The following is a 27,093-nucleotide window of genomic DNA, read 5'->3' as shown; positions in this document are numbered from 1 at the left end:
AGGCAGCCAGTCAGGCCTTCTCTGGCCCCATGACCTTATTTGGTGAATTCCAGGGGCAACAAGAAGAAGATGGGGGTCCTTGGTGCTATCCACAGGACGCAGCTGCAGGGCAGGATATGGGCTGGGACTTGCTTTTCTAGGGCCCAATTGTCATGGAGCTATCTTTCAGGTATTCAATTATGTAGGCTAAAAGTAACGTTCTTGCTCAAGATTTTTTTCCAGAAAAATCAACCTGAGGACACATGTGCTGCAAACGTAAAGGAGTTGGTGCTTATAAGCATCTTTGGTTCTGTTAATTTTGAGTTAATAATATAGCCCCTCTCGGAGAGCCCGGCAAGCTACCGAGAGTATTCGATATGCCAGACACAGTAACAACAAAGTCTCCAATGGAGACGTTACTGGGCCCGCTCGAGCAAATCGACGATCAACGGGAGGGCCTTTACCTTTACCTTTTAATAATATAGCAACTTCCAGTTTCTTTCCCAGACTTTATGGATTGATGGTGTCTGTACTGCATGGTGTTCCTTTATTTTCGTCTTGTCAAATAGCTATGGAGAATCACTGAAGGTATTCATTTTAGGCTACATTGGTTAGGAAGCTTTGCAATAATGCAATAGAGGTTTTATTTGTTTTGGGTTTTTTTTTGCCTTTAAACCTCACCCAATGGTTCTATTTTCTTTCATCTTTTATAATTTTATTTATTGAATCACCGTGAGAGCAGTTACAAAGCTTTCGGGTCTAAGTCTCGGTCATACAATGAAACACCCATAACTTCAGCAGTGCCATTCTCCACCACCCAAAACCCCAGTATACCCCCATCCCACACCCTCCCCCTACCTGTGGAGAGATGATTTTCACATTACGCTCTCTCTACTTTGATTACATTCAATATTTTGACACTGGACACACCACTATTATTTGGGATTTCACCTCAACACTCAGAGCTGCTGAAAAGGCAACAGTAGACAATTTGTTTTCTATTCCTGGATATAAACAACATATGATGTTGCGTGGTTGTAGTAGTGCCTGCGCGATTTTGAAATTCCAAAATTTTAACAATAAATCTGGAGGGATTTCTTCTTAAAATCTGCTGGGTTCCAAGATTTGTTCCTGAGTCTGTGGGATCATGGCCGTTAAGCAGGTTGATCGGGAGCCAGAAAGGCCGTTAGTGGGCGGTGACTAGGGGTCTTGCTGGGATGGGGAGGAAAGGGCTGGTCCCACCCCCATCCCGTGAGGCCCCACATGTCTCATCATTGTGGGCCCAAACCTGACTGTCCAATGGCCTCTGGCGGATGGTGGCCACTGAGCCACCACAGGGGAGCAGGCGGAGGGACAGCACCCTTTCCCCCCCAGGGTGGCCCGGCAACAGTAACCTATTGTGTGAGCTGGATGCATTTCTGCCAAAAGTTGCTGAGTTTCGAGACTTGTTTCTGAGTCTCTGAGATCATGGCAGTTAAACAGCTTGATCAGAAGCCAGAGAGGCCGTTTGTGGGTGATGACTTGGGGGTCTTGTTGGGGAGGAAAGGGCCAGCTCCACCCCCATCCCATGAGGCCCTACATGTCTCGTCACTGTGGGCCCAAACCTGACTGTCCAGTGGCCTCTGGAGGATGGTGGCCACTGGGCTGCCAGGGCGAACAGGCCAAGGCATGAAATCTATTCCCACCTGGGGTGGCCCAGCGCCTCTAACTTACTGCAGGGACTGGACATATTTCTGCCAACAGCTGTTGGGTTTCAAGATTTGTTCCTGAGTCTCTGGGATCATGGCCATTAAGGAGTTCAATCAGGAACCAGAGAGGCCATGTCTCCAATTATATAGCTGAACTGGAGGTGGTTTGTGGGTATATCTCCCACATATCTTTTACCTGTTTACTTTCTTGGTCAACTCTGCCCCAAGTTTTTGGGGTCTGGCCAAACGCACGGCAGCAATTTGGGGGTACCTGGAAGTCTGAAGGCGCCATCAGGCTGCTGATGCACTCGCCTCACAGGTACAGACTGACCTGCTGGTGGCACCATACCCCCAACCCAGTGCTTCTTAGGGTTTACTCCTGCCTCTGCACTTAGAGATTGCTCCTGCCAGGGCACAGAGGACTGGATAGGATTCCTGCCATTGAACCCAGATCAGCCACATGCAAGTACCCTACTCACTGCACTATCTCTTTAGCCCAAGATAAACGCTTTTAAGAAAATGGTTTACAGGCCCAGAGCAATAGGGCAGCTGGTAGGGCATTTGCTTTGGCCAATCTGGCTTCAATCCCTGTAATTCCATATAGTCTGCCCAAGCACTGTCAGGAGTGATTCCTGAGTGCAGAGCCATGAATAAGCCCTAAGACATCACCAGGGGTGGCACAAACATAAAGAAACAAAAAGAAATTGGTGTATCAGAATTCCATTGTAGAAACTGTTTGACTCATTTGACTCTATAGTTCTTCACTGCTAGCCAAAAATCTTTTCTAAAGAAACCTGAGAATAATCAGTTATCACTGGCAAAAAATAAATAATTTTATTAAAGTAGATATAGAACACTTGCTTGCTCAAATTTTAATACTGCTTTACATAGTTTGTGAAACAATTTCAATAATGGTCATTACTAAAAATTTCAATGGATCCAGATCTTTCACTTGTCAGACAGCTGATAATCTCCAGAGGAAAATACATCAAAATCATACATATAATTATAGAAGTTCTTATACATGTAGCCTGGATGGTACATTATCACTTTTGACAGAACTAGAAAACATTCAAATAAAGAAAAATAGATTGAAACTGGATGATAAACTTCTGATGGTTGAGGTCCGTCATTCAATCTTTTTGTGGTAAGAAAATTCAAAATTAGTAATGTTGAATTTCTCATCATACATTCATCTAAAACCACAGTGAAAAATGTAAACCTTGTAAAGACAGTAAAATGGTTATTCTAGGTGTTTCACAAATAGCTGGTTATGTCATCCTTCAAGTGCTGGTGATTGCTGCACAGTGCAGAGAATGGGGTGGCCGGGCCGAAGTTGTCGTCGTAATTGTTGAGTCGTCCCCGTTCCCGTCGAGAGCCACCTCGGATATCATCTCCACTTTCATCTTGAGGTCCTGATTCTTTCTTTGGAGGTCCACGATCACGGAATTCAGGAAATCGATCTGTGTTAAAGGAGAGCGTGAGACGGTGAGCCATCTGCGGGAGCCATCGGAGCCCGCCACAGAGGAGGCTGGGCCCCGCTTCCAGTCCCCGCCCCAGGGTTGGAGGCAGCCAGAGCTCCCCTTTCCCTTCCTGAGCGCAAGCTCCCGGGTGCCCCAGGGAAGACCCCAGGAGGACATGCTGGGCCCCCTCGGTTCCTCTCAGAGCAGGGAGTCAAGAGGGCCTTCCCTCTCCTACAAAGACAGACTCACTTCTTTAAAATCCACGGGGCGGGGGGGGGGGGGGAATCCCACTTTACAAAGGTAAGCATGACTATAGGCACAAACATTCATGTTTCACTTAAAAACTGGCAGGTTTGGGTCTGAGTGATAGCACAGCGGGAAAGGTGCTTGCCTCGCACGCAGCCAACCCAGGTTTGATCCCTGGCATCCCATAGGGGCCACTGGAGAGCAGCCAGGAGTGATTCCTGAGTGCAGAGCCAGGAGGAAGCCCGGAGTATCGCCAGGTGTGGCCCCCAAAGAAAGAAGAAAGAAAACCATAAAGCTGACTGATTCTTTTTCTCCCTCGGGGCAAGTTCTGATGAGGAGTCTCTGAGAGTGCCCAGGCCCTCCCACACTGGAGCCAAGAAACACAGATCTCTCTTCCTCCAGGTGAAGAAAACAAACAAAAAAAAACATGGAAATGTTCAGTTCCCAACAAGCCCATGCAGGGTCCACCTCCACAGCCCACATGCAAAGTTCACTTCAGCCCACATGTGCTGTCCAGGACAACGGCTGTTAAGTACAGAAGTGCAGGAAGTGAGGGTGTGCGGGAACTCCACAGGGCACTGGGACCCAGATGGTCCCCTTCCTTGGAGAGGATTCAAATTATAAAGTGTCGCAGGCCAGGTGGGATGGAAGGGGGTTTGGGAAGGAGAGACATCAAGGAGGCCCCAAGGCTGACTCCTGCCGCAGGCCAGACGCAAGCCTGGTGATGGTAGGTGCGGGCACTGGGGTCTGCAGCCAAGTGTGCACACCCCAGAAGACCCCACCCAGCTGTCTCCCTCGACAGGAGCAAGAAGCAGGAAGGCGGCCCAGAGGACCAGACTCCCCAGCTCTGCGCCCAGAGCATGCACAACGTGGCCGGGACAGCCACATGTTGGTGGACATTTCCGTTTGCGACCGGACCTTCCTGATGGGAAGGAGGCCCTCCAAAGTGGTGTTCGACTCTGGCAAAGTGAAGATTTGCCAATTTTATGGGAGCCCGAAGCCCAGGTTCTGGGAGAGCAGCAGGAGTAAGGGCTGTGGAGGGGTCTGGCTTCTCGGCTCTGGCAAGGACGTGACCCCTTGACTGAAGGGATGTGTCCTTGTCCATGGGGCCTTTCACTCCGTAAGCATCACCTCTTGTGCTGGGAGCATGTGGGGATGGGGTTCCGGCAGCGTGTGCCCAGCCCCTGGTTCTCACGCACGCCAGGTGAGCACCGCCCCTTCTTCCTCAGCTTCCTTCTTTTTGGCTTCTTTTATTGTGATTAATCAATTCATTTGGGGGGGGGGCTTTTGGGTTACAACCCATCGTTGCTCAGGAGTGACTCCTGGCTCTCCACTCAGGGACCATATGGGATGCCGGAGATGGAACCTGGCTTGGCCACGTGCAAGGCAAACACCCTACCTGCTGTGCTGTAGCTCCGGCCCCACTCTCGGATATTTTAAATGGTAGGTATTCCCCGACTCTTTTGAAGCATACACGCATATATACATATGTACATGTCTGTGTATGTATACATGCTCATCTATAACCTTTGTGGGTCGTCAGTTTGGTTTGTTTGGTGCGGTGGGGACTATGCCCTGGCTCTGTGCTCAGGGATCACTCCTGGCGAGGGAGGAGCAGCCCAGGCCGTCAGCAGTCACTCGAGCCCGGGAAAGTGGGGCTGTGTGGTCAGAGGGCACTGGCTCGCCTTCTCACGGTCATCAAAGAGCCTTGAAATGCTGCGTATGTCAACACATGTGGCTTCTCTTCCTGTCCCGGCCCAGGCTCTGGGCGAGCTAACTGGGGCGTCCAGTCCCTGCCGGGCTCCTTGCTCCGCCGAGCAGTCTGGGAGTGGTCAGCTGTTCAGTGATCTCGCCAGGCCGCCCCATGTCCCCCAGATTCTGTGTGGTCACTCCGCGCAGCACCTCCCCAGGGGTCATACAGGGGTCATGCAGGGGTACACTTCCCCTCCTGTCCCATGCGAGAACCAGGGACCAATTACTCCTGGCAGTGCTCAGGGGACCAGATAGGATGCCGGGGATTGAACCTGGGTCTGGCGTGTGTAAGTCAAACGCCCTCCCCGCTGTGCTATCGCTCTGGCCCAGGATATAGTTTCTCTCAAGGCTGAGGCCGGGCCTACACGCCCTGGTCACCACCATCACCCACCTCATTCTGCAAGTTTGCATTGGTGTTCCTGGTGTCCTCCAGGGAGGCCAGGGTCTCTGTCTTCTCCTGGGACAGTTGCTGCATAAAATGCCTGGCATCTTCCGCTGTCTGCACAGCCTGGAGAGAGAAACCTCGTTGAGCCAGGCCGGGGGGGGGGGCAGGGAGGGGTTGGCAACAGTGGCACAACACAGCGCGAAATGCCCCACAAACCACCCACACCTGCCACAGTGGCTCCGGCCCCGCTGGCCGCCGGTTCATCCTGCAGGGACTCACGTCTGAGCCGCTCAGCAGCAAGACTGACACCCAGAAACAGCCCAGGGCTCCCAAGAGCCTCCATTCCTCACACAGAATAAAAATGACATGAGCGGACAGCTAAGCAGGCCTGGGTGGAAAGCGTGGGGGCGGGGGGGAAGGAGAGGAGATGTGAGCAGTGAGCACAGGTGTGGGAATGGGAGAAAGGTAAACCCTGAGTGAGGTGGGAAGAGAGAACACCTGCCCGGCACCAGGCACCCTCGAGTCCAGGCTGCCCTGCACCGGGCACACTGCTGGTGGCACAGGGCACCCCCGAGTCCCAAGTGAGCAGACTCAGGGCAACCGCTCAAAGTCCCCCCGGAAGACAATGCTTTGCTTTACAACTTAGTGCCTCTCTCATGCCTTCCCTTACATCTTGAAGAGCCACAGTGCAATCTTCCGTGAGAACTCCCCCCGGAAATGAACATACTGTCCTTTCTCGGTTTTATTCACAGCTTATGCCTTGTCCTAGAGGTCACCAGGCACATGGTGACGAGCTGTCCCTGCGCCCGCAGCAAACAGCCCGTGACACACGGGTTCCGTGGGGGTGCACCTCTCCTTGTGCCGACAAAGAGCAATCCTCTTAACCGCTAAAAGGGGGTGCCCGGGGCCAACGGGGGTCGGGCCTGCTCCACTTTACCGTAAAAGACTGCAGCGTCTTGAGCTCTCTGATCTTGAAGGTGAGCCTGATCTTGTCCTTCTTCAGCATGCGGTTCTCCTTCTGGGCCTCCAGGAGGTTGGCCGAGACGTGGCTGCTGGTCTGGGCCAGCCGACTGACCTCCTTCTGGAGGAGGAAGTAACTGCCGGCCAGCTGCTCCTTCTCCCGCAGGCACTCCTCCTGCCGCTCGGCGTCAAGCGCCTCCTTGGCCTGCAGCACGCTGGCGTGTGTCTTCTCCAGGCTGCGGGCTGCGTCCCTGGCCTCCTGCAGCGCCGCCTCGAGGGCGCCCTGGCTGGCCGCCAGCCCCTGGAGCTCCTGCTGCAGCGCCTCCAGCTCGGCCTTGTGCACGGTCTTGGTGGCCTCGTCCAGCTGCGTGCGCAGGCAGCTGGCCTCGGTGCCCAGCAGCTCCTTGGCCTGTAGCGCCGCCTCCAGGCTGGCGCCCAGCTTCTCCTGCTCCTGGCGCAGCAGGTCCTTCTCGAGCTGCAGCTCCTTGTTCCTCTGAGCCAGGCCGTCACGCTCCAGCTTCAGGGCCACGCACAGGCTGTCGAGCTCCAACTGCTTCTCGAGGGCCGACTCTTTCTCGGCCGTGAGCTCCTCGATCTCTTGCACCAGCGACTTCTGATCCCAAGCCAGCTCATGATAGGAGCACTGCAGCTTCTGGATGATGTTGTCCTTGTCCTTGGCCAGGGATAGGTTCTCCAGAACCAGCTTCTTGACATGCTCCTCCAGCTGGCCCCTCTCCTCCAGGCCCTTCTTACACTCAGCCACCAGGCTGCTCTTGATCATCTGCAGCTCCTCCACCAGGGCCTGCAGCCCCACCTTGGCGACCTGCAGGGCGTCGTTCTCCGCGCCCACCCTCTGGAGCTCCTCCTGCACCGCCCTGGCTTCTTCCAGCACTTTCTCTTTCTCCGCCTCGAGGGCTTCTCGGCCGAGCTGCTCCTCCTGCCAGAGCTTCTCTGCGGCCCGCCTGGCCTCGATGACCTTCTCCTTGTCGCAGCGTATGGCTTGGTTCAACAGCCAGAGTTTCCTCTGCTCTTCCCGCAGCGAAGAGTTTTTGGCCTCCGCTTCCTTCAACTTCAATAGCAATGACTCTCTCTCTGACTTCAGAGAGAGCTTCTCCTTCGCCAGCAATTGATTCTCTGACCTCAGGGCCCTGAGATCCTCCGACATCAGCTCAATTTCCTCTGATGTTATTAGGGAAGTTAATGACTACAGAAACAAAAGCGGGGAAGAACGGAAACAAGAATGAGATCAAGCAGGCACAAGCAAGCCAAGCACTTAATGTGGCCTAAACACCAGAAATGAAAATGGCAGAGTAGTCTTACCTGCACACGCGTGCATACGTGCATGCACACACAAGCACACAAACACGTGCGCGCACACAAACGCACACACACGCACACACACACACACTCGCAGGATGGAGAGGCTCAAACACAGTTAACTTCACAGGGTCAACATATCTACCTGCCTATTTTGTGGATGGGGGCCCCACACCTGGTGGTGTTCGGGTCTCGCTCAGGGTTCTGTGCTCAGGGATCACTGCTGGCAGGGCCGGAGGACCATACGGGATGCTGGGGATCAACCCGGGTTGGCCAAGTACAAGGCAGCACTACCCATTCTACTATCAGCCATTTTATTTTTGAAATGCCGTCTGAAATTATTCCTGACAGCTCCCCGGAAGTTTTAAGTACAGTTGGATCTTGACATTGGGGCATAAGATTTTTCCCCCCACTTCAATTATTCCATTACAAAATCCATCACTCTGTCATAGAAGGGATGCATTAAAAAACTAGTTTCCAGTACAATTCAAAGAACTACAAAAAGTATTTTGTTGTTGAACTTTGTGCAGGAGGGGAAGGGAAAAGCAACCATTGCTTGCAAAACGATTTTCACAGGGACGAACAGAGGCAGGAAATGGACTTAGTCCCAAAAGTTTTACACTTTATAGAAAATCCAGACTAATCCACCAAGCTTTGGAGACTGAAGCCAACAGGTTTTGCTTGCCAAACACAGTAACAACAAGTCTCAAAATGGAGACATTAGTGGGCCCGCTCGAGCAAATCGATGAACAATGGGAGGGCAGTGTTTGCAGAAATTTGGGAGGGGCCCAGGGGCTCCAGGAGGAGTGGCCGCACACGGGCCAGAGTCTCCCTCACCTGCTCTCCCTGCCCGTCAGCAACGGGTTGTGCGTCTTCGTTTCTGAGTCTCAATGCACACCATAGTTTAACCGCCATGTACTTTCCAGAACTTTCTGCAGCAAGGGCTATCTTCTCTGTCCAGCTCAGCAGCCATGAGCCGCAGCAGGCTACTGGCGTGCGCTGGGCAGCTGACCGCTGACGGTCAGGTTACTGGAATGGGACTGACCTGAGCATGCACACGAGGCTGCTGGCCACAGAACTGGGCCGTGCAGGTGGTCCAGAGAGGAGACGTAGCCCTGGCTCTGGTGCGTGGTGGAAAGAGGCCGGGCACCAACACACACGCGGGCCATGGCCGCCGCTCAGCAGCCCTGGTTTCCTCTGATGTAAGCTCGGTTCCGTTTTCTTTCCACTGGCTTATAGATATGTATACACACACATATACATACAAGCACATATATGTATAGGCATACACATATATGTATAAACTATACATGGGACCAAGCGTGTAAAACTGAAAATGTATCAAAATATGTACATATGAATTAAAATACACTTATTATATGGATATAAAGATGTACACATATGTACATGTTATGTATGTACACACATATATGTGTGTGTACATTATTTTCCTTCTTGTTTTGGGGTTCACACCCGGCAGAGGTCACGGCTTCCTCCTGGGTGCTTGGGGGACCATGGGGGATGCTGGGGATCCCCCGGTGGGTCACGTGCACAGCAAGTGCCCTCTCACTGCACTAGTTCCAGCCGCTTTATTTCTCCCCACTGAGCTTCGAACCTTAACATTTCTTTGATACATGAAAAAATGCCTTTGAGCAGTCAAGTGAAAACACGAAGGCCTGAACTTACTGAGCAAGCTAAAAACAAAACAGACAACCCAAGCTGGGGTCCCTGGGCTTCTATGTGCTCTGCCGGGCGCCCCGGGAGCAACCCCCTTCTGGCTCTCACAGGCGCCGACGGACGGAGGAAGTGTCTGAGGCTGCAGGCCGAGGCCCCCAACAGAGCCCGACCCCGAGACGGCGGCCCTGCGCCCACACACCTTGGCCTTGTCGGCTTGCGTCTTCAGCTCGGCCACCTCCCGCAGCAGGCTCCCGTTCTCCGCCTGCACCGCCTGCAGCTTCTCCTCCGCCTGCAGCAGCAGCTTCTGCAGGGCCTGCAGCGCCTCCTCGTGCTGCGCCTGGCTCTCCGTGGTGGACTTGGCGTGCTCGGCCTGCAGAGCCTGGGACTGGCTGCGGCTCACGTCCACCTTCTCCCCCTGCGGGGAGCCGGGGGCCACCATCAGCTGTGGGCCCCCTGCCTGCCCCCAGCACACACGCGCGCACACACACACACAACGCATACAGTGCACACAAACACACAAACACACAAACATACCCGCACACACACGGCGACTCTGCTCACCAGCACATACACACACACAATGTGAGCCTCAGAGGCGATAGGGCCGAGCTCGCCTGAGGAGGCTTCGCTTTGCCCTCAGCAATGTAAAGATCAGCGTCCGACTCCCCTGGTACTCACCAAACTCCGAAGCTCTTTCTCCAAAGCCTCCTTCACTCGACTGACTTCGTTCAAGTTCTCCTGAAGACTACGAAGCGCTAGCTCCTTCCCCTGCAGCTCCTCGGCCAGGCTCTCGGCCTACCAGAGAGACAAGGATGGAGTGAATGGACCAAGCGGACGAACAGGAACAGGAAGGGGAAAACAAAACAGAAAGCACGTATGAGAAGCCCATGACCCAACACAACCCCGAAAAACAGAGGCGTGAGGTGAGTGCGATTGCCTGAAGTTCTCAAAGCCAAGGCCTTGGCGCCGTCAGTTCTGGTGATGACTGTCTAGTGGTTACTGAAAACGGCTCAAACAGAGGCGTTTTCTAGACCTACATTTGGAGTGACCAGAAAATAAGAAAGCCTATGAGAAAGACTGACTTTCCAGGGGCGGGGAGACGGCACAAAGGGCTGGAGTACACACCAGGCCCGAGTTGGAACTGCAGCACCACTGGGCGAGCCTGAGATCGGTCCACAAGCTGAAAGACCCACTACTGCTGGGCGGGAGGACCCCAGAGCCGAGAGCATGGCTTGGCGAGGAAGAAGGACGTAAGCAAGGGAGGAGGGAGGCTAAGGATACGAAGGAGGGAGGGAGGAAACAGGGAAGAAAGGGAAAGGGAGGGAAGGGAGGGAAGAAAATGTTATCTTTTTTTTTTTTTGGCCCGCTTGAGCTAATTGATGAACAAAGGGAGGACAGTGACAATGACAGTGACCCTATGGGATACTGGAGATCGAACTCACGTAGGCCGTGTGCAAGGCAAATGCCCTTCCCACTGTACTATCACTCTGGCCCCCAAGATTTACTTTCTTGTAGTTTCTTGTCTGTGACTTTAAAAGTTTGAGGGGTTTCAATATGAAATTTAAATTGAAGAACCTCTAATCCACTAGACAGCAGAACGTGACGTTTGTTACATCTTGATGCGAACAAGTGGTTCAACTATGCCCTGCTGTGTCCTAGGAATTGATTCTGTTTGTTTCTGGAATGTCAGCTAAGGAGTCCTGAGTCCTGAGAGGAACTCCCGGGGGTCTCTGGGTCCTTCTGTTATGTCTGTTAGTCCTGTCTACAAATCCCACAGCCCTTCCATCTTGGCCAACAGAGAAGTTTCTTCAACAAAGCGCACAGCGCCATGGGGGTCGGTGGGGGGCGGCTGGGAGGGTGCGTCCTGCCACCACAATCCTATAGGAGTTAAAGGGCATTTTTCCAAGGGGCTCCTGGGTGAGAACTGCAGCTTCCTCGCCTTGGCCCAGATCTCACTGTCTTGTCCTTCCCCAGGGTCAGGGCTACCATGAGAGTCCATGTCCGTGGCCAGCAGGAGGCCATGCTGGAAGGCGGACTTGGCCCAAGCACCCCTTAGAGGCTGAAAGGGATGAAATCTCTGCAGGGCTGGGCAGGGGCTTGTGCTGCAGGCAGGGAGGGGCCGGCAATGAGAAATACCAAGATGGGCCACGTCACCAGCCCTGAGGGAGCTCAGAGGCTCAGAGGCATTGAGCACCAGCTGGAAACTGAGGCGCCTCGGGGAGAGGTTGGCAAAGCCAGTCACACGAGCAGGTGGTCAGCAAGGTCAGGGAAAGAACCCTGCGGCCAGACTTGAGCCCAAGGGTCTGGGCGGACTCGGCGAGTACGCAGGGGGCCTAAGGGGGGGGCAGAGGTTTGCTTTGGGGGCTCCTATCTTGTTTTCTCACTGGCCTTGTGAAGAGTTCTCAGTTTCAGAAAGACCCCAGACGGGCCCGATTAGCCGGGGCCAAGGCTTGCACGGCATCTGGGTGCTGGGGACCAATGACAGTCCCAGAATCGTGCCGACACGTTCTCAGTCCCATCAGAGGGAACCGCACGGGATGTGACCGGGAGACCTGTCAGCACCAAGCCGGAACACGGCGGCGAGCAGACAGACACACAGCATGCAGGGAGCGAGCGTGGAAGTGGGCGAGGGCACCCGGGTACCAACCTGCCACTCTCGGCCCGCTTTGCATTCTCTAACTCCTGAATCTGCTGCTCAGCCACCTGGAGCTGCTGCCTGAGCTTCTCCATTCCCAATTGACCTCGGAACTGGCCTTTCGGAGCCCATCGAGCTGCAAGAGCTTCTGCTGGGTGGCCTCCAGCTGCGCCGTGGCGTCGGCCAGGGCCTGGGCTTGCTGCCTACACATGGCCCGCAACCCCTCCAGGTGCGTTACCTTCGTCTCCGCCTCCTGCAGCTTGTTCAGGGCGTCCTCCATCTCCACCAGGTGCTGGTCCTCAGTCTGGTCGAGCTTGGCCCGCGCGGCCTCCAGGCTGTTCTTCTGCTCCTGGGCTGTCCTGACCAGCCGCGACCTGAGCGTCTGCAGCTCAAAGGCGTGCGCTGCACGCTCAGCCACCTGCTGGGCCTTCGAGTTCTCTACCTCCTGCTGGTACTCGAACTGCAGCCTCTCCATCTGCATCTTGAGCTCGGCCAGCTCGGCCGCCTCGGCGCCCACGCCCCGGCTCACGGACGCCTTCGGCTCGCCCATGGCCTGTTGGTGCGGGGCGATGGCCGTCTCCAGCTTGGACTTCCACGGGGCGATCACGTCTGTGTTCTCCTCGTTGGCATGGTCCAGCTTAGTTCTCAGCCCCTCGTTCTCCTTGGCGAGCTTCTCGGAGGCCGCCTGCAGGGCCTTCACCTCCTTCTGGTGGGAAAACAAAATTTCCATGAACTTAAAACAGGAAGGAAAAGAAGCAGAAATAGAAATTATTCTTTTGCAAACTGACTGTTTGCTTTTTCTTGTTTTAAGGAATACCTTCCAATAAACTGGGGTTCTAAAGGATTTGATTTGTGCTGCTCGACTGAAAATCAAAGCTGAGGCAAAGGCGTAGACCCAACTGTCAGAACGAGAGGAAAACGCTCATCAACAGCAGCCTCCGGCCCCAAGGAGCAGAGGTGCCTCCGCCGGGCCCTGCCAGGTGCATGACCCCTGGTATCCCTGTCTGATTCGGAGTCTCCAGCAGAAGTGGTCCCGGCGGGGTCGGCCAGGCCACCCCGCATCCTTGCCTGCACCCTGCAAGCCTCTGGGACCTGCCCGGGCTTTACCTCCAGGTCGCCCTTGGTGATGGACTCCTCTTCGACTCGGAACTGGAGGTCCTCCACTTTCCTGTGGGGGAGAGGGAGAGTTGTGAGGGGCGTCACTGCTGCCCCCCTTGAGGGCCACCATCCTGTAGATGCACGCCTGACCCAGCCCCCGCCTCCACACACAGGAGGGCTGAGAGAGTCAGCGAGGGCCAGAGCGAGAGTACAGCGGGCAGGGCATTTGTCTTGCACGTGGCCGACCCGGGTTCAATTCCCAGCATCCCATTATGGTCCCCTGGGCAATGCCAGGAGTAATTCCTGAGTGCCGAGGCAGGGAGCATCGCTGGATTGACCCAAAAAGAAAAAAAACAAAGTCAGCGAGTCCCCTCGGCTGTGAGCACTGGGTGGTACCCGCAGGCTACAGGAGGAAGCTCTGTCGAGCCAACGCCAGGCGCACTGTCATATCAGCCTTTTCTGCCTCGCAGCTAACAGAGGTGGTTAGAGACTGACCAGGTGCGCGTGCCAGTCCCTCCCAGCCAGCGCCTGTCCCCGCATCGGGACAACAACTGAGCCCCTGGGGGAGAAGCAGCAAATGACTCGGGGCCAGGGCGGGGGGGCAGGAGGGGCTCCCAGGGGACGTGGCGAGTTCGGCATGTGGAGCTGAGGGGCTGAGCCGGGCACTGGCAGTGCCCCTAGGCACCACACTGCCGGGAGCCCATCTGAGAAGACCGTCTTGGCCGGCACCCCGTGTCCGTCTGTCTGCAGCCTGGCCTGAGCCCTGCCTGTCTGCTGCCGTGCCCCATGGGTGCTGCGGGTTTCCTCCCGCCCAGGATTAACCCCAGGGACTCCCACAGGGCCCCACTGGGATACGACAGTTCCTGGCCACCCAGCACAGGTCTCCTGAACACCAGGCCACGTGGACACAGCAGGGAGGGCCGGGGGTGGCTGGGCTCCAGTGAGCTCCCCCCATCCCCCCCAATGAGGCCACTCTCAGGACTGGGCACCCGCTAGTTTGTGGTTCTCACAGCCCTGGAAGGCCAGGAGCACCCCACCCGAGGCAGCCCCCCAGCTCCTGGCACGGCCTCACCTCTTCTCCTCCTCCAGCTGGTTCAGCAGCTCCACCTTCTCCCAGTCGGTCGCTTCCAGCATGGCCCGCAGCTCGTCCATCTTGGCCTCCAGCTCCAGGACGTGCTGTGGAGGCAACTGCGCGTGAGTGTCCTCGCCCGCCCCCGACAGCCCTCTGTGGGCTGGCACCGCCACCTGCCACCGCGGCATGCTGAACACGTCTCCCACCTAAGCTGCAGCGTTTCTGGAAGGCCGGGGGGGAACCACACCACGAAAGCACCAGCGGGGATAACTCGGCGCTCCCTGAACCCCCACGGGGTGAGCAGAAGGTGCATGCGATCAAACCACGCACCGGATGCCACCGCAACGACGGCAGACGGGGACCCACGGCCTCTCCCTGCACCGCCTGCACCAAGGTCGCGCCCAGCATTTGCCGCAAGCGTCTCTTGGCCCCGGCACTGCCGTCTGCACAGACGTCACCTGGTCGTGCCCGTCCCAGCCAGGGCCAGCTCCTGCTCTATCTCCCCCACATGGCTCGTGGCCTTGGCCACCTCCACCCGCTCCAGGTCTCGCTCGGCCAGCAGCTGCTCAATGTGCTGCTGCTTCTCCTTCAGCGCCTCCTGGAGGGCGGTTGTGCTGGAGATCTTGCAGGCATAGCGAGAGGAGGTTTCTGGCAACTGCAAAGGAAAAAGAGACGTGAAGGGGGTGGGGGTGGCGGACGCGGGCATGCACACGGCTATCCTCAGCAAAGCAGATGGAGCAGCGCTGCATCCGTGCATATGGGCCAGCGACTCTCAGCAGAAGCGTCTTGAAACCTTCCCGAAGGTCCTTGGACGGGACCTGGGCTCCACTGACCTCGGGCCTCGTGGGAATCCAGAGACTCTTCTGCAGAGCCGGAGGCAGCCCCCTCCACAGCCCGCTCTGGCCTGAGCTTCCTTAAGGCTGAGCCCTTGGCATGAGCTTGAGGCCGGGTCCAGCATCTTCAGCCTTGCAGGTCCGTCAGGGTCTCCCAGGGCAGCCTGGCCCTTCTCTCTTCCTCTTCCTTTCAGCTCACCTCGCTCTCCCCAGCACCCGCCCCAGGCCTGAATAGCAGTAACCAGAGACTCTTGTCTCTGGGAATGGCCCCGTGCCCCTGAGGGTCACTGGGTGTGACCCCATAAAAGACCCCTGTGCCATCTGCCTTCGAAAGGGGGGATGAGAGGCTAGAATGGTAAAGTTGCGGGGAAGGCGCTGGCCTTGCACGCCGCTGCCCGAACTGGATCCCAGGTACCCACCCCATAGGGTCCCGAGCCCACCAGGAGTGAGTCCTGAGTGCAGAGCCCGGAGGAAGTCCTGAGCATTGCTGGGGTGTGGGCCAAAATCCAGGAAAAAAAGGAACAAGTGGTGGGTGAGCATGTGTGAGGGCTCACGCCCAGCGAGCAGGACAGCAAGGGCAGCTCAGGGGAAGACCAAGCACAAAGGGAAGGAGAGAAGAGGCAAAGACAGTGAGGAGGGGAGGGGAGTGGGCTGGAGGGCCGCGGGGACCGGGGGTCCTGTCCGTTCTGTCCTGGGCTCGTGGTCACTCATGGTCGCTCTGCAGACCAGTTTCCTTGCGGCACAATGGCCCCTGCAGGCGGGGACACAGCGGGACCTGGTCTTCATTCTTCAGGCACACGGTGGCGGGCGCTGGGGCGGGGGTGGCCGAGGACGTCCGCTCCTTCTGCCCGGCCACGCCTGACCCATCGCCCTGCTCTTGCCGCTTCCCTGCATCATCTGAGCTGCTGCCAATTGCCTGCTGACTGACGGGCCCAGCAGGGCCCAGGCTGTCCACTGCTGCTTTGCCTGCTGCGAACTCTCGAGCTACCTGGTTCTGTCCGGGGAGCGGGTCATCCTTGCCTCTGCGTAAGGATCTGGCCGTGACTCCCCAATACACTTAAAGTATATTGGTCAGATTAAATGCTCTCCCCAGGGCCAAAGAGATTTCTTTTTTGGGGGGTGGAAGGTGCTTTCAGAGGTTCAAGATCCAGCACTGTCAGGAGTGACCCCAAGAGCAGAGAGCCAGGAATAAGCCCTGAGCACCCCTGAGTGTGGCCCCAAAACCAAATAATAAATAAATAAAATTTCTAGGAGCACACGAGCTCTCCGGCCCAGCCATGTGCAGTGCTGCCGGGAACTGCAGTCAACTCTGATTTCAAGGGGTGGCTGGGAAGAGCTTGACAGCCTTGGGGGTCTCCACCAAGACCTGGGCTCAAACCCCCTCCACCGGGAGCAGCCCCCAAGCACCACGCCTGGAGTCCCTGAGCACTGCCAGGTGAGCCCCAAAACCAAAGAGCAAAAATAAACTAGGAAAGGTGGGCGGCGGTGTTCCCCGAGCCTCCTGGCCTGAGCGGGTGGGGCCGGCTGGACGCACGCGCTTCCTGGGCCCGAGACAGCTCCCTGAGGAAACGAGCACGGGAGCGAACGGCTTCTTTCAGCCAACCGTGGAGACCAGACTGCGAGGTTCAGGCGCCGGAGCAGGGAGAAAGCAGCACCCCTGGTATGGGGGGAGGCGGTGCTGAGGGGCTGGGCAAGGTCGGGGCCACGAGCTGAACTCAGGATGTTGATGCCAAAGCCTCTGCCCTGCGCATGGTGTGTGAGGCCCCAGGCTCCATGCCAGCAAGGCCGGACCCTCTGTGGGAGCCTGGTACCTCAGAAGAGCAACTCAGCCAACACGCGAACCGGGAGGCTCCCCCAGGGCACGCACGGACCTGTGTGCATGTATGTATGCATGCACGTACGTTCCTGTGGGCATGTCTACACACACCTGTGTGCGTGCGCGCGTTCTGTCTATGCAGGTACGTGCCTGTGTGTATACACCCATCAGCCTGTGTATATACGGTATGCACTACGTGTACATGTATGAGTGCCTGTGTGTGTGTGAACGCTTGTGTGTGCACGTATGGAATTACGTTGTGGAGGTATACTTCCATGAAGCCACACAGACTCATTCTATATTCCTGTCATATGTGCTAACGGTGATGTGCAGTGTAGGAGTGAGCTCCACCCTGCGTAAAGATATGCAAGGCAGGGGCCAAAGAGCTGGAGAGCGAAGCCCCAGCGCTGCCCAGGCTCAATCCCGGAGGCCCGCCAGGAATAATCCCGAGCACAGAGGCGGGAGAAAGCCCTGGGCTCTGCCAGGTGTGACCCCAGAACAGAACAAAGCAAGACAGCGGGGGGAGGCTGGAGATACGGCTCAGGCGTGGGGCTCTTGCTCGGATGTGGGAGGCCCCGGCTCAACCCCCGCACTGCAAACGGCCCCTTCAAGCACTGCAGGGTGTGGCCCACAGTCAAGCAGAGAAACAAAACCAAATTCCACAAATGGGCTGGCTCGCGAGGGAAGGAGAGGGGCTTCTGAGTCTGCTCCCCTCCTAAATGGCGAGGCGAGGGGAAGGAGGAGTCGGAAGTGAGGATGGAGGCAGGGCAGGGAAACCTGGTGGTGGTCGAGCAAGACAGGACTGGCCCCAGGCCTGTGCCCACGGCGCGCGGCCTCCTGGCTCCCGTTCCCGTGTCACCTGTTTTGTATCTTCCGTTGCACACACACTCACTCCCTCCTCTTCCGCATCGAGGGTCAATGCAGGGAGCAGAGGAGGCGGCAGGAAGCGCAGCCCCCAGCAAAGCCAGCCCCCCGGGACACGTCTCCATCGTGGGCCCGTTTCCCTGTGGACAATATCTCAGGACACCCTTGCACAGTCGGACACACTTTAGTGTTTAGGACTCAGAGAGACGTGAGGGGAGAAGCCACGAGGCCCCAGCTTTGACTTGCGGCCCCGCAATGGACAGAAGTCGAGGCCCCTCTGTGTCGACAGGGGTGCAGAGGGACAGGAGGGAGCAGGGAGGGACGGAGAGAGCAAACAAGCAACGCCAAGTGCCAAGCGTTCCCCAGAGTCCCTGGGTCCCGCTCTGACCCTCCAACGCCCCCTTCAGCTTCCCCACTTCATCGCTATGGCAGCCTGGGGCCGGAGACGAGCCCTGAGCACCGGAGGAAAGGCCCATCCCTGCTCCTGTCACCGGTGGTGGCTGGGAAGCCACTCGCCTGCCCCCCGGAGCTGCCCAGCCCACCCGGTCCTGTTCCGCCTCTCGCCCCTGGGGCCTGGGAGTCTGTGGGGGCCTGAGTATCGCACAGGGCGGGGGAGGGGGCTGCTTACTAGTTCCGTGTGGCTGGGCCTGCTGCTCACGGATGAGGCCACGGAGCTCACGGAGCTGAGCGAGGAGGCCGACGGGCGGCGCTTCAGGCTGGCGGGGGTGGTGGCCATCACACGCCTCGCGGGGGCCGCCTTGGCCTTGGCCGGCGTCGTGGAGGGGAAGCCGATCTTGGTGACTTTGTGAATGGGAGCAAACAAGCCGTACTTGGGCTGACACTGGAAGTACCTGCGGACAACGAGGAGGGGGGGACAAAAGACACCTTTGGCAAGAGAGACAGGCGCCGACCGCGGAGTCCACTGAGTCCCACAGTCTCACACCCCCACAAACTAACACGCTCCCACAGCCCCACACTCCCACACAGTCACACCCCAACCAACTCTCCCACACTCTCACACTCCCACTCACCCCAACAAACACACTCACACCCCAACCAAGACTCCCACATTTCCACAGCCCCACACTCACATACACTCACTCCCCAACAAACACACACACTCACACACCCCAACCAACACTCCCACACACTCACGCCAACCAACACACACTCACACTCACACCCCAACCAAGACTCCCACATTTCCACAGCCCCACACTCACACACACTCACACCCCAACAAACACTCCCACACTCTCACACTCCCACTCACCCCAACAAACACACTCACACCCCAACCAACACTCCCACATTTCCACAGCCCCACACTCACATACACTCACTCCCCAACAAACACTCCCAGACTCACCCGAAGAAACACACACACTCACATCGCAACCAACACTCCCACACTCTCACACTTCCACCAAAACAAACACTTACATTCACACCCAAACCAACACTCCCACACTCCCACAAACTCAAACCCCAACACACACACACACTCACACCCCAACAAACACTCCCACATGCTCACAGCCGCCCCACACTCGCACACACTCACTCCCCTAGAAACACCCATTCACACACAACCAACACTCCCACACACTCACACCCCAACCAACACACACTCACACCCCAACAAACACTCCCAGACTCACCCCAAGAAACACACACACTGACATCGCAAACAATACTCCCACACTCTCACACTTCCACCCCAACAAATACACACACTCACACCCCAACAAACACTCCCACATTTTCAGAGCCCCACACTCACACACACTCACTCCCCAACAAACACTCATACCCTCCCACAGCCCCACACTCACACATACTCAAACCCCAACTAACACACACTTACACCCCAACCAACACTCCCAAACACTCTCACCCCAATAAACACTCCCACACTCACCCCAAGAAACACACACACTCACACCCCAACCAACACTCCCACACTCTCACACTCCCACCCCAACATACACACACTCAGAGCACAACAAACACACCCACATTTCCACAGCCCCAAACTCACACACACTCACTCCCCAACAAGCACTCATACCCTCCCACAGCCCCACACTCACACACTCACACCCCAACTAACACACACACTCACACCCCAACCGATATTCCCACACTCCTACACACTCACACACCAACCAACACTCCCACAGCCCCACACTCACACACTCACACCCCAACTAACATACACACTCACACCCCAACCGATATTCCCACGCTCCCACACACTCACACCCCAACCAACACTCCCACACTCCCAACGTCCCACACTCACACTCACATTCACACCCCAAAAAAAAACACACTTACACTCAAACCCCAACAAACACTCCCACACTCCCACAGCCCCAGTCACACACACGCACACCCAACCAACACTTGCACGCTCTCAAACCAACAATGACACGCTCTCATTCCCTCACAAACATGCTCACACCCCCACCAACACTCACATGCTCATGCCCTCACCAACATTCACAGCCCCACACTCACACGCTCACATACACACACCCTCATACATACATATCCACACTCCGAAGCACACACATTCATACATTCACACACACACTCCCTCGCACGCCTCCCACCCCCACCGCGCAAACCAAGGGCGATTCCAAGCAGCCTCCCCGGCATCTGAAGGGCGACAGCAGGCCCGGGGTTTCCTGCGGGCAAGCACAGCTGCATGTGGGAGCCCCAGGCTGTCCCCACATCCCTGCAGGGTCCCCGAGTGCCACCGGAAGTGGCCCCGCCTAAGAACCAAGTGAAGTGGCCTGCAGTCTCCTCAGCGCCTCCCGGGCACCGTGCATTGCCCCAAGCTGTCTGGGGGGGGCAGGAGGACCCACCTCGTTCCGGCCACGGCGCCATCGTTCTTGCCCAGCGGCTTGTCCAGCTCCACGCCGCACCAATCCCCCTTGGCGAAGTCCGTCTCCCCGAGGAAGCGCACCACACCGGCCTCCACGCCTCCCACCTGCCAGAGGGACGCGGGTCAGGCACTCTGGACTGCGCAAAGCGCCCCCACCCCCGCGAAGGAACATTCTGGCTTCAGAGTAGGGATTTCCGGAAGAAACCCCAAAGGTCAAGGTGCCATTTCCCCCTGCAACCCCTACAGGGTGAGCAGACGCTGCTGCTCAGTGTCCATGCAAGGCAGCGGCGTTCACACCCACTCGCTTACACCGGTGGCCTGGCTGACCACACCCCTGGGAATCTCTGACCCAGGCCAGCCACCTGGTGTGGCGAGGGGGTCGCTGCCCCGTGGGTGTGGGAGCAGAGCCGTGGCAACCCCACCGCTGGAGAACAATTAAGCCAGAAACCAGCTAGAGGAAAATGACTGTTCTCATATCTTAGCGGAGTTCGATTTTCCAGTTCTCCTTCACTATGCCTTGGCTTGATGCTTGGCCCCCGGGACGCAGAGCAAAACAGAATCACAGCGCTGGACACCGACGGGAATGCTGACAAAAAGGGCCAGAGCACCGGGGGAAGGGCACTGGCTTTGTGTGTGGCCACCCTGGGTTCAATCTTCAGCACCCAAGATGGTCCCCCTAGCCCGCCAAGACTGATTCCTGAGTGCAAAGCCTGAGTGACCCATAAGCACTGCCAGGAGTGGCCCCAAAACCAAAAAGTCAAAACAGAAAGGGGGGGGGGGAGAGAGAGAGAGAGAGAGAGAGAGAGAGAGAGAGAGAGAGAGAGAGAGAGAGAGAGAGAGACCTCAACTAATAATGCCTGAGAGCGCGGTTTTCTTTTTTCGGGTCTGGGGCAGGACTGGGTTCACGTGCTCGGGGGTCACTCGCAGCACGAGGGGTAGCAGCGTCACCCAGGACTGTCTCTGTGAGTCCTGAAGTGCCATGTGCAAAGGCCCTGGCACAGCCTCTGTGGCCAGGCGTGGGCCCTGGGCACTGTGAGTGTGACAAGGAATAAAAGAACAAGAGACAGGTGGCTGGGGTGGCGGCCCTGGGCTGAGAAGAGGCTGCAAAGTTCATCGGCGAAGAATTTGGCACAGAACATGCCGTCCCTGACCCGGAAACAGCCTCCTGGAACAGCACAGCTGGAAGCCAGTCACGTCTCTCAAGACCCTGACTTCATATCCTGGAAATATCATCTGCCCAAAACTGCCGCAAGCCTGTCTCCAGAACATTCTGTCAGAGCTCAGCTGGAGAGAAGGGAAGTGATCTCCCAAGGTCAGGAGAACCACCGCACATCAGCCCGGAGAAGCTCTTCACGGTTGGGCTCTGAGACGCCACAGGACGGACAGAGTGACCTCCCGCTCTGAGACACCATAAGACTGACTGTCCCGCTCTGCGACCCCTGCCTACTTGCGAGCACAAGTAGGGGACTTGAGGTCAGAGCTGGGCATTTCCAGTGAGCCCACTGAGGGTCCCTGAGTCTCCAGAGAGAACCAAAGTAGCACAAGCATGGGGGCAGTCTGTCCACTGCCAGTGACAGGGAGTGCCAGGGGCAGGGGACCGCCTTCCACAGGCCTAAGGCTGGAACAGCCGTCTCAGAGCCTCCGAAGGGCTCCTCCGAGGTCAGTCACGTAAACATCGGGGCCAGCTGGCGCAGAACCTGGACTTCCTGTGTGCAGGGAAGAATGGGGCAAAGGGCAGGAGGCCCTTTGGAGAGCCGGGAGGGCGCCAGCCCTGCACGGGAGCTTCGCCTCAGTGCCCCGAGGCCAGCCCCCACTCGCCACGGCCTCCTGACCACGGCTGCGTTAGGCCGTGGAGCGCCAAGCAAACCTTCCTTGAATTAGGAAAAAGACCAAAGAAAGTGTTTGGGTTTTCTTTTTTCCCCCTTCTTCTTTCAGAAAACAGCCATTATGCTGGTTGTGGTCCCCCAAAAAAACCCTCAAAAACTTCATTTTGAAAGGCGTGCTCGAGCTGAGGTATGGAGCGATGGAACAGCACAGCAGGCAGGGCGTTGGCCTTGCACACACCTGCCCGGATGTGGTCCCTGAGCACAGGGCCAGGACTCAGCCCTGAGCACCACCACCAATAAATGAATAACTGATCAGAGTTATTCACCGCAGAGCCAGTGGCAGTGTCCCCGCTCCCTTGTTCCAACGACACTAGTGTCCCTATGTCCGGGTGTGGACGGTTGTGAATGCAAGTTAAAAAAAAAAGTCTTTTTTCTTCTTTGGGTCTTTGGGTCACACCTGGCGATGCTGAGGGGTGAGTCGTGGCTCTGCATTCAGGAATCATTCCTGCGATGCTTAGGGGACCCTATGGGATACCGGGGAACCCAGTTTGCTGAGTGCAAGGCAAACGCCCTCTCTGCTGTACTACTGCTCCAGCCCCCCAAACAGTCTTTAAACCGTGAGTCTCCTCCAGCTCCAATTCCCTCCCCGTGTTACTCTTTGGCCATCCCTGAACCCTGACCGTGACCCTCCAGGACCCTCCGAGGGCCACCCTGCGCCTGCACAGCTCTCCTCTCCGGCCTCCACAGCTCTGACACCGGCCTGGCGATGGCCATCCCTGTGGTCCCCGGGAAGCCACTGGCTCCGGGCCAGCCCCCAGTCTGTCTGGTCAGAGCCGCCCGCCTCAGACGTCCCCGAGGTGACTTTTCCCGGCCGCTTCCCACGGGTTCTGAAAGCGTTATTGAGTGCTTCTGCTGGGGGAGAACAGTTGTCTACAGCCAAGCGCCTCTGCTTAGGGGAGCTGTGCAGAGGAATGGGCTTGGGGTGGACTGAGGATGCCATGTGCAGGGACCTGGTGACCCCCACCAGAAACTCATCTTACAAAGGGTGCCCCCTCGCCCCCACCGAAGGCCTTCCAGGAGCTGCTCAGAGAAACCCAAGAGCAGGTGCTGAGTCTGAAGATCGAGCAACCAAGACAGCAAAACATACTCCTGAGAATGTTCCGGAGACGGGTCCCTACCCGTGGCCTACCCAGGGTCCATCCCCGACACCCCAGATGGTCCCCTGAGCCCTACCAGATCCCTGAGTTCAGCACCAGGAGGAAGCCCTGAGCATGGCCAGGTGTGGCCCAAACACCAAACCACACACGTCTGGAGAGACGGCTCAGGGCTTGCGCACGGAATGGCCTGGAGCGGCTCGGGGTGAGCCCTGTGACGCCCCAAACACAAACATCACAAACCAGAGCAATGGAACCGATTTCCAACTTTGTTCGTTGGTTTGTTTTTTGAGTCACAGTCAGAGTGCTCAGGGCTTACTTCTGGCTTGGTGCTCAGGGATCACTCCGGGATGTGCTTGGGGGACTGTACATGGGACCAAGACTTAAACCCCGGGTCAGAGGCATCCAAAGCACACGGCCTCCCCACGGCATGACCCCTCCACCCTGTTTTGGCTAAACTGGTAAAACTGGCAGCATCCCCGCACGCATCCATCACGCTGGAAACTGCAGGACCAGGTGTCCTGGCTGCTCGTGCTTCCACCCAAACCGCGAGTCTGGGAAAGCTGATGGACCAGACAGGCGAATGGACACCCACCCGCGACCGCTGCCCTCGGCACTCACCAGCACCCGGTCCCCGAGCTTCAGCTCCTGCTCCCCGTTCTTGAGGGAGCCAGCCTCCGAGAGGTTGGAGATGGACTCGCTGGCCGTCCTGGTCAGGTTGCTGATGTGAGGGGTGGCCGGTGCCTCCTTCGCGGAGGGCTGGGGTGCCTTCGGGGCGGCCGCAGGGGCCGGGGCGGCCGACAGGGGCGGTGTGGCCTGGGCAGCAGGCGCTGGCTGCAGGCCGTTGGTCTCATCGTCGGCCTGCCAGCTCCTGCTCAGCTTGGACGGCCGGATGAAGATGCCCTTCAGCGGCTCGCACTGGAAGTAGCGCACACCCGCCACCGAGCCGTCGTTCTTGCCGATGGGCTCGTCCAAGACGATCCCGGCCCACTGACCAGGGGCAAACTGGGTCTCCCCGAGGAACTGGATGAATCCAGGCTTGTTCCCCTTCACCCAGACTCGTTCCCCGACCTGGAAGTCGTCCACAAACTCCTCCTGCGTCTCCGAGGAGGGGGCGCTGGGGGTTTTCTCCCCAGGCACGGACTTCTCAACGGGAGCAGCCGCTGGAACAGCAGAAAGGGTCAGAAGGGTCAGAAGGGTCAGGAAGGGCCTGTCCAGGTCCAGTTAAAGTGTGGTTGGGGGTGGCCACACCCAGCAGTGCTTGGGACTACTCCCAGCCAATGCCGGGGGCTGCTTGTGGTGAAGCCTGGCCGGGCCCGCCGTGAAGGGGACGTGCCTACCTACTGCAGCATCCCAGGCCACAGTCATATTTGGGCAGCTGAGGGGAAATCTTTGGACACACCCCGTGATGCTACGGACCAAGCCAGGCGAAAGCTCCAACCCAGTGTCTTATTTCTGCTGTGTCCACTGGCCCATCTTCTTTTTCTTTTAGGGGGGGAGCACTCCAGCCAGTCCGCAGGGCCTATTTCTGGCTCTGCGCTCAGGGTCACTCATGTGAGGTTGAGGCTGGAGAGTCACATGGGGTGCCGGTTGCCCTCCCCACTGTACTGTGGCTACGGCCGGCAATGAGGCCCTTTAGTCCAGGTGAGTCCACCTCCCTCAGCCTGTCCCCAAGCCCGGGCGAGGGGGCTAGCAGTTAGGAGGGAGCGTGTTGGTCGCCTCAGCTGTCACCAGTTGCCGTGACACGAAAGTCACAGAACGTGAGACTCGTGTGTGAGAGCTGTCCCCAGAGCCATGAACGTGCCTACAACTCAGGGAGCCCTTCCCGGGCGAGGACTCGGGAGGGGGTTCCCGGGTGGAAATGAGTCTCCCCTGGCCCGGGCTGAGCGCACTTACCGGCCGAGGGCGCCTTCAGGGCCCAGCTCCCATGCTTGAGGATCTTGGTGGGGGCCTTCAGCCCGCTGGGCCTCAGCAGACTCATGGTCAGGTGGTCAGACGCTGCCGCGGCCACTACCGGGCCCTGACTGTCGAGCCCACTGTGGGGCCTTCTGAGGCGCACTCGTTCTCAGGGATAAATCTCTGAAGAGCAGAGGAGAGAGTCTGTCTCACGGGAGCGACCACAGCAGCTTCCGGAGCCCAGAGAGCTGCCAGTCTGAGACTCGCCACCCCGAGTGCGACCCCCAGCCTCCCGCACAGCCCCCTGAGCCCACCAAGTGCCATTCCTGCACAAAAACTCAATCCCAAACAGACAAACAAACAACAGCAGATTCAGGGCCAGAGGGCAGAGGGGACAGGTACTTGCCCTGCGGGCAGCTGACCCTCACGCCCTCCCTGGCATCACACCCACCCCCAAACACATTCAGGAGCCAGAAATCGTCCCTGTGCACTGTGAGTGCCACTGACCACCTTCCCGTCCAGACACTGACTAGCCGGGAGGCGACTCAGCAGTGATGGCTGGTCTTGTGTGTGCATGTGTGCGTATGTATGTGTGTGAGAGGCCCGGGGTTACACACAGAAGCTAAGGCAAGCAACAGGCACACTTTTTTCTATGGGCTGAGAAGTGCCAGGGAAAAGGGCCCAGCAAGACTGCGCCAAAGGGGGGCTGGAGAGCGATAGCACAGTGGGTAGGGCGTTTGCCTTGCACGTGGCCGACCCAGGTTCGATTCCCAGCATCCCATATGGTCCCCTGAGCACTGCCAGGACTGATTCCTGAGTGCAGACCCAGGAGTAAATCCTGTGCATCACCAGGTGCGACCCAAAAAGAAAAAAAAATGCGCCAAAGGGGAGCGAAGGAGGTTTTGGCGTTTCCTTCGTTCCTTGTGACGGTGCCCAAGTTTGATAACCACAAGCCAGTATTAACTGCATTTCTTAACCCACAGAACTGAGGCAGACATGTGGATGGGGGAAGCATCGCCATGGCAATGGAACTCCGAGGAAGTCAACAATAGCTTCATGGCCACCAAAAGACCACCTGAGGGCACGGGACCCAAGGTCTGGTCAAAATTAACCCACATTAGGAGGCCCAGAGCAGGCTGGACCCCCCGAGGGAATAGGAACAAAGGCCAGGAAAGGAATTTCTAAGAGGACCTTGGACCACTCAACTCTACCCCCTTGGCAACCACCCTAGCAACGGACTCTAGGTAGCTAGAAACTCCCACCAGGGGCAGCCTGGGGAAAACCCGAGATTAGCCCCCTTGAACCAAGGGAGGGCGCTCATGTGTGCCCGAGCCCAGGGACTGCTCTTGCCTACGAGGTCGGTCATGTCACAGGCTTCTCCCCTCCTGAGGTGTGGACTTTCGGACCGAACGCAACCAGGCAACCTAACGTGTTCAGTGGCTTTCTGCTCCTCTGGAGAAGCCGCACTCTCTCTCGAGCGTGTTACTCCCTCCCTCATTTCCCCTTCCTAAAAGCCTCCAAATAAAATGTTCCTGCTTC

The 27,093-nt window shown here is 57.3% G+C and overlaps 1 protein-coding gene across 1 annotated transcript; it reads right to left on the bottom strand.

Moving 5' to 3' along the window:
* Nucleotides 1-2,895: 2,895 nt before the first annotated feature.
* LOC130023677 (CAP-Gly domain-containing linker protein 1-like) lies at nt 2,896-25,639 on the bottom strand. The gene is given in 13 exon segments (XM_056114265.1): nt 2,896-3,130; nt 5,520-5,636; nt 10,146-10,262; nt 12,111-12,211; nt 12,214-12,811; nt 13,213-13,270; nt 14,273-14,376; nt 14,731-14,747; nt 14,750-14,927; nt 18,414-18,636; nt 20,659-20,783; nt 24,280-24,821; nt 25,555-25,639. Coding segments are annotated over 13 exon segments (2,445 nt in total). The 3' UTR covers nt 2,896-2,950.
* Between the last annotated feature and the right edge of the window lie 1,454 nt (nt 25,640-27,093).

Source organism: Sorex fumeus, unplaced genomic scaffold (assembly GCF_029834395.1).
Source record: "Sorex fumeus unplaced genomic scaffold, SorFum_2.1 ptg000024l, whole genome shotgun sequence".
NCBI lineage: Eukaryota > Metazoa > Chordata > Mammalia > Eulipotyphla > Soricidae > Sorex > Sorex fumeus.
Note: the sequence above shows the minus strand (reverse complement) of the source record. Positions and strands in the feature narration are given on the sequence as shown.